The 15455-nt window shown below is 40.5% G+C and overlaps 1 protein-coding gene across 1 annotated transcript in view; it reads right to left on the reverse strand.

Moving 5' to 3' along the window:
- Positions 1-9759: 9759 nt before the first annotated feature.
- The window catches only part of LOC126259855 (endothelial differentiation-related factor 1 homolog), an 81980-nt gene continuing 76284 nt past the window's right edge, over positions 9760-15455 (reverse strand). The window contains exon 5 of the mRNA XM_049956911.1: positions 9760-10952. Within this exon, the coding sequence (XP_049812868.1) occupies positions 10891-10952 (62 nt within the window). The 3' untranslated portion in view covers positions 9760-10890. The remainder of the gene's footprint in view (positions 10953-15455) is intronic.

Consider the following 15455-nt stretch of genomic DNA (forward strand, 5'->3'; position numbering starts at 1 on the left):
CTTCATGCAAAGTTGCAAATACTGTTTATACAGGTGTTCAAGCTCTTTTCAATTTTTGCTTTTATAGGTGATGTAACTGGAGTTCATGTAAACTGTTTTTGAGGCTGTTCATTTATTGGGTATGCTGTTATGTCATCGGCATTTATTATGTGCGCCTTGGTGAATACGGTACTCTGTAGAATTTTTATGTCTCTCCCAAAATTTAACTATGCCCATTGGTAAAACTGTGCCCTCTTCTGATACATTTGTTTACTGTCCAAAACTTATTTTTTTAATGGATCCATTAACAAGAAATTATCACCTATAAAAAATCTTTCTTCACCTCTATCCAAAAGATATCCTTGCACCGCCTATTATTTTCTCAGTTTTAACTTCAGTGCTATGGTACATGGCTTAATGGATTGTCTGAATGTAGGAATTCATTCTGGTCTCCCTTGCATCCTTACAGCGACAACCTGCCAAATTGGTGGACATTTCCTCCAACTTGGACTTCCTGTGTATGGAAGTTGACTATGACTCAAGGTCCTGTTTCTAAACCCCCTTGAATGTTAATCGGCGCTTCCTTCTGGCTATTTCCAGGTCCACATATTATGAACCTATTACCTTTTTTCCAATCCATTCAATCCACAATGTGGCTGTTTTACATCTAGACCAAGTGTAGATTTAACAACACTTATCTGTGTGCCTTTTATCAGTGACAAATGTAGACCGTGTATCACTGATTTTGTCTTGCAAAGTTACGTTTGCTACCTGAGTAAATTGTACCTCTGTTATAAAACCACTCCCATTTGCAAGCCCCATGTTCCCATTCCTTCGAGCACCTCAGTAACCTATCTCGTTGGAGTGAAGATATATGGATCTCAGGAAGCCCCCTTCCAAGCAACTAATGGAAAGGTTGGCATAGGAAGGAGCCATTCTGGTTTCTGTGGCTGTGCCCCTGATCTGTCTGTCTGCCCCTCAAAGGTAAAGCAGTTGGTTAAGTATAAAGTTGATTAAGGTGAGCAGGAAGAATGTTATAAGTTTGGAATCAGGTGTGTGCTAACTGAGGAAATGTTCAGCAGCAGACACACCATGTACAAGGCAGATGTTGGACAAGCAAGGTGTGTGGTGAGAATCAATCGGCACAGATTTCAGTCTTGGTTGGTGTCTTTAATACAGGATGGAAGTCTTTATACTATTGGTTGCAGGCACTGATATACGATCAGTGGGTGCTTTGATCTTAGGGAGAAGATAAAAGGTGGGGGTTGCATGGTTTGTGTGGGATAAGAATTTCTATGGACTGAGGAGTTAGTCTTTGTGGAGGGGTATGAGGTTTTAAGGAGGGACTGCAGGTCATTTTGAATCAAAGGGATGGCATCCTGATGAAAGATGCTATATCTCAACACCTGCAACCATAATAGAAAGCTTCCCTCCTTTATTAAAGATGTCAACCATTTCCTATATCATCTGAAATCCGTGCCCATCCAAATCCCACCACACATCTTGCTTGTCACCATCTCCCTCTATATCACGTCTCCCGTGTACACAGTCTGTCCGCTGCTGAACATTTCCTCACTGAACTCATTGCTTTTCTTGGGAGTCCCAGTATGTCCAGTACATCATTATATGAAGCTGTTTCTTATGTTCATATATCTAGTGCAGTGCAGTACTAATCATTGGAGATTAGTTAACCACAGTCAAGTGTGTCTGGGAACGATATTGGGGATATGAATTATGATTCCTCACCCAACGGTAATTTATGTAGTACATCTTAAGTCCACCCTCATACTGGCCAGCAGTTCGTGTATCCTGGAGCCATTGACAATAAAGGAGGAGGAGGAGGAGGAGGAGGAGGAGGAGGAGGAGGAGGAGATTAGTGTTTAACGTCCCGTCGACAATGAGGTCATTACAGACCGAGCGCAAGCTCGGGTGAGGGAAGGATGGGGAAGGAAATTGGCCGTGCCCTTTCAAAGGAACCATCCCGGCATTTGCCTGAAGCGATTTAGGGAAATCAGTGAAAACCTAAATCGGGACGGCCGGAGACGGGATTGAACTGTCGTCCTCCCGAATGCGAGTCCAGTGTGCTAACCACTGCACCACCTCGCTTGGTCATTGACAATAAAGTCCCAGACACACTGCTATATGTCTAAACAGCACTGATTTACATATACATGTACATACATACTTCACAAGCCACCATATGGTGCATGGTGGAGGGTACCATTACTAGTCATTTCTGTTCAAGTTCCATTTGCAAACTGAGCAGGGGAAAACAATGGTATGTATGTCTCCATAAGAGACCTAATTTATCAACTTCAAGATACTTACGTGAAATGTACATTGGCAAGCAGTAGAATCATTCTGCAGTCAGCTAAAATGTAAGCTCTGTAAATTTTTCTCAATAGTGTTCCACAAAAAGAATGTTGTCTTCCCTCCAGGAATTCCCACTTGAGTTCATGAAGCGTCTCTGTAAGTCACATGTTCATCAAATCTACCAGTAACAAATCTAGCTGCCCACCTCTGAATTCCTCCTGTCAATCTGATTGGGGGCATCCCAAACCCTCAAGCAGCATTCAAGAATGGGTCCATTAGCATACTATATGTGGTCTTCTTTACAGATGAACCATGCTTTCCTAAAATTCTCCCAATAAACCAAAGTTGACCACTCACCTTCCCGGCTACCACCCTTATGTGGTCAATCCGTTTCATATCGCTTTGCAACATTAACCTAGATATTTAATTGATATGACTGGATCAAGCAGTACTCAGCTAATGCTGTAGTTTAACATTACGTGATTGTTTTCCTACTATTGTGCAGTAACTTAAATTTCTCTACATTTAGAGCAAAATGCCATTCATCGCGCAAATTAGAAATTTTATCCAAGTCATCTTGTATCAACCTGCAGTCACTCAATTTGACACCTTTCCCTACACCACAGATGTGCTCTTACAGTATGCAATGGATGTCCGCAATTAGCACTGCCTATACTGATTAGACCATCAAGTCTCAATAGAGATGTGCCATGAAGCTCCTCTTCTCATTCAGTTGTGTTACTCTATTGGAAAGCAAAATCCTCATCAGAAGTAGACAGGTAATCTTATTAATCACTACTTGTAATTTGTCTGTGTACCACCTATCTTTCTGAGCACATACTTCACCTTCTCCAGACACCACAACAAAAAATCAGTGGAAGCAACAATGGCACAAACCAACAGCTCCTGCGAGGGTTTAGTGGCTAAGAATCAAATGATGAGGCCACTTATGGACCTTTTGGAAAACCATATGAGATTTTCTTCATTACAATGTTAGAAGCGTGGATCGTTATCTATGTACTTTATGACAAAACCAAAATACACAGATCAAACCTGTCCATCCTAGGAATTTTTCAGATACTTGTTGCTTCTTTCACCTACAGGAATGATCTGTTACTGTGAAAAATGCTAAGTAGCACTGTGGTTTGGATTCCACTCTAAATTTACTTCCTCCTATAATGGGCTGGGTCAATTCAAAGGAAAGCTAAATTGTGCACCCAGGAAGCATCGTGGTATCCAAACCAACTTTCAGGTTGGGGATAATTTTATCTTACTTTCTTAGAATGTGTGTGTTACTCAAGCCCCCACCTAATAAAATAATCAACAATACTGTCATATAGGGAAGATGGAATTTGGAGGTTATGTAACTGGGCAAACATAGCAATCCACAGTGGGTCACTGAGTGCTCATGCTGTGTCAGCCATAATGCCGACAGCATATTTCCTCAGTGAGCAGTCAGCAATATGGAGAGCTTCATTGATAGAATAAGCAGTACATCTTCCTACCCCAAAATCAGAATGCCTCTTTGGCTAATTCAGTGTGTGCTTGTAAACAGTCATGCAAGAGGTTCTCCTGGACATTCACCAAACATTCCAGACAGACGTTTTCGGCTCTGGAGGATCTTCGACTGAACTTTCCTTACTGTTGACAGTACATGTATTCTTTCCAGCACCAGTCAGTCATTAAGGGGGCAGTACATGTTTTCTTCCATACAACTGGTACTCTTCTTACCGCAAGACAGTCATTAAGGAGTTAGTCTGAACATGGGCAAACTTTTTTATGGTCTTTTGGAGTGATCCCTACTGCAAGAGAGGCTTTTTCAAACAAACTGACTTATTGCTTTCATTACCTCATCTGCAGAAAGGATTGTGATGTCATTCATTAGATACAGTTCAGTTGTCAGTATCCTTAGTTGTGTGTGTAGTTCAGGATCCATCTTGTCATTGTCATATGGGGGCAATGAAGCAGATACTTTGCAGAATCTCTCCTACTGTTTGTCATGATTTCTGTCTTTTTATTTGAAATGGTCAGGTCCAATATTTATTTGAATCTGGGGTTTCTTTATTTAGAAATCTCTCCCAGCAGTTTACAATCACAGAAAACAATTTTCATTTATACTACAGCTTCAAAATTATTTGTTATTTCCTCTACAGCCACGAGCTCTCTAGGGACCTCAAAGATTTGATAGATCATCAGTCCAGTGTACCAACTGTCAACATACAGTGTATGATATTAACCTAAGTAGTGTTCTACTAAAGTAAGAACAATACTTCCAGGCATTCTAGCATTTACACCAAACTTATTTTCTTTTTTATGTCCTTTGCTGCACCCATACAAATAATAAAGAAAAGAATATATCCAGTTTCACTATCACACAGCACAAAAGATTTTACACCAAATGTGTAATGTACTGTTTGAGGAAGACACAACCTTTGTGGAGAACTAAACTTTCGTCAGTGCACAAGTTTTTTATTTTTTATTTATTTATTTTTTTAAGGTATGGAATGCATCTGGAAATGATTTTCTTAGATGATCCACAATCTGCCTAATTTTCCAGATTTTGTCATCTCCAGAGTCCTCATTGTCATCAAAACAAAGCGTATCATTGTTAGTAACAGAAGATTGACAGTAAGGTCAATATTTGCACGAACACTGGAGTAGACAGTAATGGATCGTTGCCCCTGTAACTGTTTACTTCATTTTTTTTCCACTTTAGCTAGAAAACAGTAAATTTCATCACTGTTCACGTGTTTCCAACGTTGTAGTTATAAATTTTCACTGGAGTTGTCGCAAAGGTACTCATAATATAAATTACATCACTCAGCTACATAGTTTACAATTTTTTGCCTAAAAACTGGAAGTGGTCACATACAGTAGATGAAGTGTCTAAACTGGCATTTTGCAACCAGACTGACTGTTCTGGAGATTGTACACTTTGGGTTTCAAATCAGTCTTTCCATCTAATTTTTATTTATTTATTTATTTATTTATTTATTTATTTTTTTTTTTTGCTAGAAGATTTGTCAGGCATATGCTCAGACTCTTTGGAATTGGAGGAAGAAGCAATGTTTCCTCAAACTTGGCTCAGTCTTTGCCTTTGTACCAGCTCCAGCTAAAGGTGTTGAAAATTAACTTCTTGTTCTCATTCATTCCACACATAAATAAGAAGTGAGATGCAATTCACCTTCTTATATTATCTTGAAAATTACAGCTCAATGCATGATATATACTGCCTCTCTGTACTATTTAAATAACAAATCTGATACTCAACTTGAAATCAACAAGAACCATACATATATTATCTTTAATATTTTGTGTTCTTCGATTTCATGGAGCTCTTTCATCCACACCACCTGCTCCGTAGAGCTCCTATCTCCAGTTTAGCAGGTAGGGTTATCTGACTGCTACCCACTTCTGTACAGTCACCCGATCGCTAGCTCTAGTATCAGCACCTATGATTTAAATTAAGTGCATCACATAGGTTTTTTACTATTATTTTGAGTATTCCAGTTCTTCCTCATTCTGTTTTTCTTTTTCCTATCTCTACATCCCATACCAGACTTCTAGATACTTCCAATTTTCTCTGGACAGTTTACCTGCTTGACTGATCTTCCTATTGCTCCTCTCCTCCAAAACACTTTTCCTTCTACATGTTAGCTTGTCACTTTTATTTTTGGGTTATTCTGATATGTGGCCCCTTTATTACTCCCCTCAAAAAAGTGACAACAGTAACTCCTAGGAAAAACTATTTTTGCTGTGAATAAAATTAATTAAATCGCACTCCAACTGCTTGTGTTATACATAATCTCCATTTTAGTCTAACTTTCTTGATTCAAAATAACACATTCCTTAGGTCACATCATTGTTGTTTCAACCGTTCTCCCAGATATTCAGCCACTTGGCAATAATTTATTTCTCGTTTCTTTTGAAACTTTTGGTTAAACTTGCAATTTTCATTACCTGTATCTTTCTGATATAGACTATACTTTTCGTTATTTATAGTATCTAGATTTTCCACAAATGAAAATTCTTATACAGTAGCCCAACGCCGGTACAAAATTTCTTTATGTACATAATATGGTAACCATCTCACTAATACTTAAATAGCTAAATGAACTTCGTCCACTGGGTTATCTAAATATTTAGATCATGTTAAATGCCACTCAATATATTTTTAAAACTTCCCCAAGAACTATAATAGTGCTTTGGACCAAGTAATTCCAAAGTTAATTTTTTCTTGTATTGTTTGTGACCAGTGTTTGCATCTAAATTTCTCTCGAAAATCCTTCCATGAAGTAAATTCTTCTGAGTGAGAATACATCCACTCAGTAGCATCCCCTACTAGATAACTTAATGTAAAATCTTTTTTCTGAGAATCCTATCCTTTTAGAGGTACAGATCCTGAAAAAACTCTTAAGAAGTATGTTGGGTGTACATCTCCATCAGATTTAAACTTTGTGAAATGCTTGTAGAGGTTCATGCTATTGCCTAATTCTAGCTCTTCTAATGAATTATTTGTATCTAAAGATTTCCCTCTAAACAGACTTTCTGTGATTTCTTGTCTCATTTTAGCTAACTCATCCCACAATCATTTAAATTCATTATTTGGATGAGTTACTTCATCTCCGAAAAGCTGCACATTATTTAAAGTTTGTGCACTCTCTTCAAATTTTTGATCTAAGGCCAGGACTTTTTCCTCCAAAGCTATGTAACGTGTGAAGAAACTGAATATCCATTCTTCCTCGTTTTCTCTAAAAGTTCAATATGATTTTGTGCATTTGAGATCTGATCCTTAATAACTTTACAATCATTGACCACCAGTGGGAGATAACTTCATACGATTCATTTGCAGCACATCCACCAAGGTGCCACCCACTCCAAATGGGCGCTGTCTCCAGGAGCGCCACCCAGCCTCAGCAAAGGTTACTTGGCCAGCAATCCATTGCTTTGAGTCCCCATGCTCCAGTCACAATGAGCATGTACGCCTTCACATACTTGCAGAGTTTTCAGCTCAATAGGGCTATCCCTGTGTGGTCAGCAGGTCTATGCAGGTATTTGACGACTCCCTTCACAACGTGATGGCGAATGTGCTGGGTTTTGGGCATATTACTGTATTAAAGGGAAGGGTGCATAGATGAGAAGGCACAAAGGTGGAGCACACACCACATTTGGTGACCTTCCCTGCACGATCAACACTTCTGGAGAATTTTGAAAATCAGTGGCAGTTCAAACCCAAATAATGTGTTTATTTAATGAAAAGTTGTAGAAAACACCAGAAGTTGAAACTTTAGTCCCAAATCATAAGCCAGGTTCTAACAGGGTCTGCACCAAGTATACCATACGATAGAAGAGCAGAGGGGAAAAGGATGAATTAAAGTATAAGCTTGCAGTACAAAAAGGAAGTTATGCTGCAATGGCTGGGGCTCTGTGGTAGCCAAGCATGTGCTCACGGAGTGGTGAGGCTCTTGCTGTGGCCAATAAAGAAACTACTACCAAATGACCAAGTACATATGTCAAATATCCCACTAGGTGATCACATATCCATTCCCCCCATTAAATAAATAAAAAATGTGAGCGCACCCACCCACACAAATATGCAGATGAATAAATATAAATAAACGAGCCTGGGTAAGGCTAACATACATCAAGAGCAGGAAGGTAGCACTAGGGGAAAATACTAGAGTGCAAATTCCCACACTTCAGAGTTCAGGGAAACGAGTTCTGCACCACACGACAAAAATGGCTCAAGCTGTAAGGCTTGACAAATTAAGAGTAATCAATATGGCCAGCTTATTTGTGGGCGTTCATGCATTCTGCAAGTTTATTGAAGGACTGACAATGGAATCTGTGGATTTCAAAATATTCTGCTGTACTAATATTATCACTTGAAGCAGGTATTTGCACTTACATATTTGAACTGAAGTTGTTTGCATCTAAGAAAATTTGAATTGGGTTATTCCACATGAGGAGTGTGTAATATGGCTCGAGACCCTGCGTATTAAAAGTTTGGAATAACTGTATTCAAAGTGCCAAATGCAGAAGAATGCAAGATATTCCCTACTGCACTGAAGTATTTGCAATCCAGTATACACAGCGAACTGGACCTGCATCATATTAAATACACTACATGTTTGCATGGTTCTGTACAACACTGTGACTGTGCTTTTGAGTAACAGTGCTTAGCACATTGTTTGGAAACTTAGTCAGTGTTGGCAGCTACTGATTCACACGCAGCATGGTGCAAATAATGTCAGATGCAGGTGGCCTGTCAAATGCCGGACAAAAAAAGTGAAATTACTCCTCCTCAATACTTCGATGTGGCATGCAAATTCATTAGAAGCAAAACTTGCTCTATTTGCTAAAAATACTCAGTTTAACAACTTGTTATAAGTTGTATTATATTTGGGATTATTTCCAAAATGTTTTAAGCGGCTTTCATTTGCCAAAAATGAAACTAACCACTGCTGTAAATTTTATGTAACTCCTTAACAGAATATTAAAAAAATTTATACCAAAATGATTGTCATGAAAGAAAACACCAGTCAGCTCTTCAAACTTTTAACTTCTCTTTAGGAGTCCTTCCTACAACCTTCCATTAACAACATCTAAAACATGAAAACATTTCGTATGGGAATCATATGAAAGATCATATTCTCAAGCATTTCAACAAACTTCAAATATTAGCTAAAAACAAAGCAAATAACAAACCTGATAAATGTTTTAACTGGTATTTGCACTGAACACACATAGGTGCTAACTGTTTTATGGACACCAACAAACAACGTCTACTAGTCTCTCGTTTCACTATAATACTGTTACGGACAGGAGGCAAGAATGCAATGGTTTATATCTGAAGAACAAAAACATTAAAATTTTGCATAATGTGAATTTATAAAACATGCTCTGTATCAGTGGAGTGCAGTGTGACATAAACCTAATTCTTGGATATAGAAGAAAATTTAAAAAGGAATTTGATGAAAAAAAAAGGAAAAAAAAATGACCATTGAAGATGTTTAAAATAAAGTGAAATGCGTCTGGCCCAAATGAGATTTAATAGTCACGAAGGTGGAATACATTCCATATTTATTTATTGATTTTTTTTTTTTTGGAAAGGGGATAAAAAAACCACCATCAAAAAAGTCTCATTGCCCATATTCACCTGATTTATGACCTAATACAAAAAGAAAAAAACTTCAGATATAACAACCATTTGAATTGACCATATTATATACTGACCTTATAACCTTCACATTACACAATCTGCTTCAGTCCTGACATTAAATAAATTTATTTCATAACACGCAGCACCGACAGGTGTTGGTACTGCTACTGTAGTAACAGGGCTACACAAATATTAATCTCAGATTTTACTGTAATTCCTCTGATTTCTATTTTGCTACACAATGAAATACAACAAATCAGTCTGCATTAAGTAAAGGAGGACTAAAAAAATAAAAAATGCAAAACTTGTAATAGCAGTCCAGTCAATTTATAACATGTGTTAAAAATACAAACTTAAAGAAAACTTTCAAATTAAACAGTTATCAAATAATCGACATCGAAAGCATGATACAACACTGCGTTTTCCACCCTACAGCATCATTCTGTTTCTATTTTAACTACCATTAATATTTGTTTAAACAAAAGCTCTGTATACAAATACTTGAGAAACTCTAACAAGATAAAACATTAACTGCAAAAAACATTTAGCTAACTCATTTATCTATGTCTCCAAAATTAAACAAATTCCCATGAAATATGGGTGACAGGCCAGACTTTATAAACATTCCTGGGAACCAGCTGTATTTGAATTACAGAAAGATCTAATGTTGCACTTGAGAGTAACTTTTGAAAGAAGTTTTTCAGGAATGTCATGTCAGAAAGAAGCCTGTTACTCTAAACTTAATTCTTCTTCATTGTGTGTGTGTGCTGAAGAAGGGAAATTGGTATTCAAACCATCAACAATACACAATGAATAATAAAAACAAATACTAAAACAACCACTTGCCATATTAGTACATTAGATAATAAGAAATTATCTTACAATATATCAGATATGTTCCTACATAAGACATAGTTCACCAAATTTCAAAACATACTTCTGAGTAAGTCTTAAATGCACCAATTTATACATTGATCTTTGAATCACTGCAATATAAAAGGACATCTTCCTAAACATTACCCCCAACCTTACAGCCATGTCTTTCCTGTACAAGGCATCATGACTATTTCAACATATTATGGTTTTCTTAAATACAGAGCAATTGTGTTTATGCATGTAATGAGATTACTTGCAGTAAAAAATAAAACAATTCCCTTAAATTGTTATCTAAGAAACAACTTGATCAATATATTATAGACAGTGAAATAAGTAGTTTAATTTTTTTTTGTTACATGTGCTGAAAAAAAATTTGGAAGAAACCAACTATCTGAACATACTAAAGTACGTTGTGAAATTGCAATCTTTCCCCATCCCTTCCTCTTAAAACTGAAGACACAAAGCTGTCAGGAATATTCTAGAAATAGATTCCCACCAGCAGGACAAACTTGTCAATCGATACACACACATGCAGTATAGTTGTGCCCCCAAGGACGAAACTACTTTTTCGTCCCAGGGGGCAGTAACGGTTGGCCCTTGTCCTTTCCTCGGAGTTTTATTCCTGAAAGATAAACAGACACTATATCAGTACAAGATTTCCAGCAACTTCTATTGCTACTTTGCATTAGGTAAACTTTAACAGCAAATTTCAGCTCTCTTATGGATTAACTGTAGTAAGAGCTTCCTATCTAACATTTATTGCTTAAACTGTATGTCAAAAAATATGATACCATTACTTTTATTACAATCTTTCATGAAACAGTATGTGAGATACAAACAGTCATCTTACACTTTTTAGAGTGACAGTGGATATGTGAAAAAAAGGAAACAAGATTCAACATTTCACCAGCTGAATGATGGTGAAGAATTGCGGCAGTCAACAGCACCCTTTGCATAGTATGAATACATGAGAAACAAAAAACAAGAGGGATAGTGTACAGGTTGGGGGAAAAGAAAATGCTGTCTGGCAGATTGAGAAGGAACTAGGAGGAGGGAGGTCAAAGCTGCCTGGCACAGCACTGGGAGGCTGTGCAACGGGAGAGGAGGGGGAAATGAGGATCAGAAAAGAATAGAAGCAGAAAAGGGATAAAAACTGGTGGGTGCCTTGTCCTAGAGCAGCATACAATGCGGGTGATGGGACGTCGATTGGGAGTAGGTGATATACTACAGGGGATTAAAACTATTAGGTGGAGGGTGTGGGGACAGTAGATTACTGTAGGTTGAGCCTGGGATTTTTTTCAGGAGCAGAAAATGTGTTGTAAGGGTAACTCCCATCTGGACAGTTCAGAAAAACTGGTGGTGGAAGACAGGATCCATATTGCAGTCAACCACAATATGTACAGCTGCATAGTTTACCACAGGGTGGTCCACTTTGTTCTTGGCCAGTCTGGCAATGGCATTCATTCTGGTGGACAGCTGGTTGATAGTCATGCCTATATAAAAGGCCGTGCAATTTCACTGATGGTCCGGTCTCTGATGTGGTAGGATAAGTCTGCAATAGGACTGGAACAGAAAGTGTTGGGTGAGTGAGTTTGGAAGGTCTTCCACCTGGGTCTCCAACAGTAATAAAAATCCCTGTGGCAAAGGGCTAGGATTGAGTTAGTTGGTTGGTTGTTTTGTAGTGAAAGGGACTAAACTGCAAGGTCATCAGCCCCTTCATCCGTTACATGGCAAACCAGAAGCAGTCAACAAAGGAAGGAGGCAAAAGGCAAATGCTGGAAAGCTTGAGTGTAACTGAAAACATAAAAACCATGATAAAAGTCCAGGAAACAGACAGCACACACAAGTCAATAAAAGATCAGTCACCACACGTCATTAGAACCAAGAAATGAAAAATAATAAAGAGAATAAAAAGGTGGGAAGGTTAGAGGCCAGGCAAGGGCCACCAAGGGGCTCTGGGGGAGGGGGGATCCAAAGAAGGGCACCCCGTCAACCCCATGACAGTCGATGACTCCAAGAACCCCTACCTTACAGGGATGAATAGAAACCACCTTTGCAGGTAAAATGGTAGCCCCAGGTCAGCCTAGTTGTCGTTGTCTGCTAGCACCAAAGGGAGTGAATCAGGAAGATTATAATGCCGCCTCAAAGTAGCTGAATCCGGGCAGTCTGCAAGTAAGTGGGGCACTGTCAGGCAGGCTCTGCATTGGCAGTGAGAAGGATCCTCACATCTGAGAATGTGACCATGGGTCGGCCAAGAGTGGCAAATCCAGTCTACAGAGGACAGTGTATTCCCTGCGAGAAGCATGCAAGGAAGACTGCCATGTGGTAGTGACTTCCTTAATTGTTCTGTTTGTTTGGGCGATAAGGTCAAACCATTCTGGGTTCCAAGCTTCCAGCAATCAATGGCGTATAAACAGCCAAAAGTCCGGTTCTGGGACCCCAATTTCCAGAATCTGCTTCCTGCTGGCCAGCTCGTTCATTTCCCCAAATCCCAACATGACCAGGCCTCGAAATGAAAATGACTGGCTGCCCAGCTTGATGGAAGTCAGAGACAAGATCCTGGACAGCCATACCCAGTGGGTTAGGAGAGTAGCACTGGTCTATAGCCTGAGGGCTGCCAAGGGAGTCACTACAGATTATGATACTCTTGTCGGTGCAAGAACAAACATGGATAAGTACTAATTTAATAGCCATCAACTCAGCTGTGAAGACAATGCAGCCGTTTGGCAGAGAGTGGAGTTCACTGCTCTGTGCATGTGTGTATACAAAGCCTGTTCGGCCATCAACCATTGAGCTGTCAGTGAATATGCTTCAGAACCCAGATACTTCTGGAGGGCAGCCAGAACAAGCAGCGAAAAATTGTGGGTCAACGGAATCTTTTGGATGATAGGAGACTTCCAAGGCAAATTCGGGGTCGGGGCACAAGCCATGGGGACAGATGCAATGTCTCCCTGACCAGAGGTGACAGTGGAGGAAGTTACAGTTCCGAACAGAGACACTGGAGGCATGCAGCAACTGTAAACCCAATTCTGGGTCACTGCGGTGGGAGGTGGTGCTCCCTTCATAGAAAAGGACCAGGATTCTTGCTTTCATCATTTTATAAGGTAACGAACATGGGACGGAGCCGTTAAAGGCAATAAGGTGCACTGGTGATGGTGTTGGAGGGGGGGGGGGGGCGTGCTTGTAGAGCTCACCTATAATCTCTAATGGCTGCAGTGATCTCTGGGGTCCACCTGGTCTTCCAAGGGGGGGGGGGGGGCAGTGAGGAAGAGGGGATGGGTTGGTTGGCTGCCAGAACTGCTGCCATTGTATGCTGAATAACCGAATCCTTGTGACAGGGAGCTAAGGATGATAGCAGAGATGAACCCATCCCAGTCAGCATTAAGGAGAACCCATCTGGGAGGCCATCTAGGGGAGCAATGCTGAGGGAGGGACAGCAAGATTGGCAAAAGGGCACTACAATAGAGGTCACCTTGGACCCTCAGTAGACAGATGAGAGAAGACCATGACTGCAAAAGGAGAGCTCAATGTTTGAATAAGTTTCACGTGCCACACTGAAAGTGTGGGGACACCACAGTTCAAGAGACAAAGATCCAGTTGTGCCAGTAAAGTTTCAATGTCTTCATCATGGCCAGTGATCACTGTTCCACTCCACAGAGGGTTATGGGTACTGAAATCACCCATGACTAGGAAAGGTGGCAGAAGCTTAAAAAGTAATGCAGACAGTATATCCTGGGACACATCATCATCATCATCATCATCATCATCAGGGAGATGAACATTACAGATCCTGATATGCCTGTTCCCAGACAGACACAGCCTCCAATGGAGTATCATGAGAGGCAAGATCAATGTATACAGAGTTCAGCACAAAGGTACAAACTCCACCCAGTACCCTCTCATTTTGTACAATTCCAGTACCCTCTTAGTTTGTACAATTCTGAAAATCACTTCAGTAGCCACGAAGGGCACAGGTCTGAGTTGCTGGAAAGCATGTATCCTGGATGGCAACATAGAATGCAGGGTATGTGCTTAAAAGCTGCCATAGCCCATCTAGGTGGTGGAAAAATCTGGTATAGTCCCACCGGAGGATAAGAGCATCTGAATACTATTGGGGTATTAAATGACTGGAGGGGTGCAGGTTATGACCCAGGGTATGTACTGCCACCAGCTGAGATGTCAGGGGATCTGCTGACATAGGTTCTGTGGAACATTGCCTGAGAGATCTGGTGTCTCAGTGGCCACCAGCATCTCCATCTTGGGCACAGAAGTAGTAAATGCAGAGACCAATGGTGTGGGGGGCCACCGAAGTTTCCTTCATCTTCGAGGACTTTTGTTTGTCCTCCTCCTCCTCCTCCTCCTCCTCAGAAGATGAGGACTGAGGTTTTCCTGAACTGGTTTCAGGGACAGAGGAAGAATAAAAGTCCAACAGCCAGCAGGGACCATGAAAGGAAGAGCCCCAGGGACCTCTTCCTAGGTAGAGAAGCTGGAGATGGTTTTGGCACCTCTGGCTGGAGGATGAGCACCAGTGTCCCTGGCAGTTGGGGAGCCAATGGTCCCGAAGCGGGTGCGATGGTAACACCAGAAGGACCTCCAGCCACCTGGGAGGCAGGCATCAGCAGGCAGCCCTTATGGTTCGCTGTAAGAGGCACAACAGAGAAAGGCACTGTCGACTGAGAAGGCGACGATGTTACAGCTGTTGCACAAGATTGCGTCAACTGTCTGGGATTTGGACACTTATACTTTATGGCCTCTTGACATGTAAGCTTGTTCAGGGTCTTACACTCTTGGATTTTCTGGTCACATTTAATAACAGAGCAATCTGGTGAGCAGGGAGTGTGGAGCTCACCACAGTTTACGAAGATTGGGGGGAAGGGGGGAGGGACGAGGAACGTTCACGTGCAACAGACATCCGTAATCCCTGTAGACATGGGAAGCAGTGCAACGGGAAGACATATGTCTGAACTTCATATACCGGAAGCATCTAACAGGAGGAGGAACATAGGTTTTCACGTCATAATGTTAGACCCTGACTTTCTCAGGCAAGATGAAGGTCCTGGTAGCAACTCTGTTTTCCCTTGCTCCCCTATGGTCACAACGGATGAAGCATGCACCCCTTCACTCC

The sequence above is a fragment of the Schistocerca nitens genome, chromosome 5 (assembly GCF_023898315.1).
Source record: "Schistocerca nitens isolate TAMUIC-IGC-003100 chromosome 5, iqSchNite1.1, whole genome shotgun sequence".
NCBI classification, from domain to species: Eukaryota; Metazoa; Arthropoda; class Insecta; order Orthoptera; family Acrididae; genus Schistocerca; species Schistocerca nitens.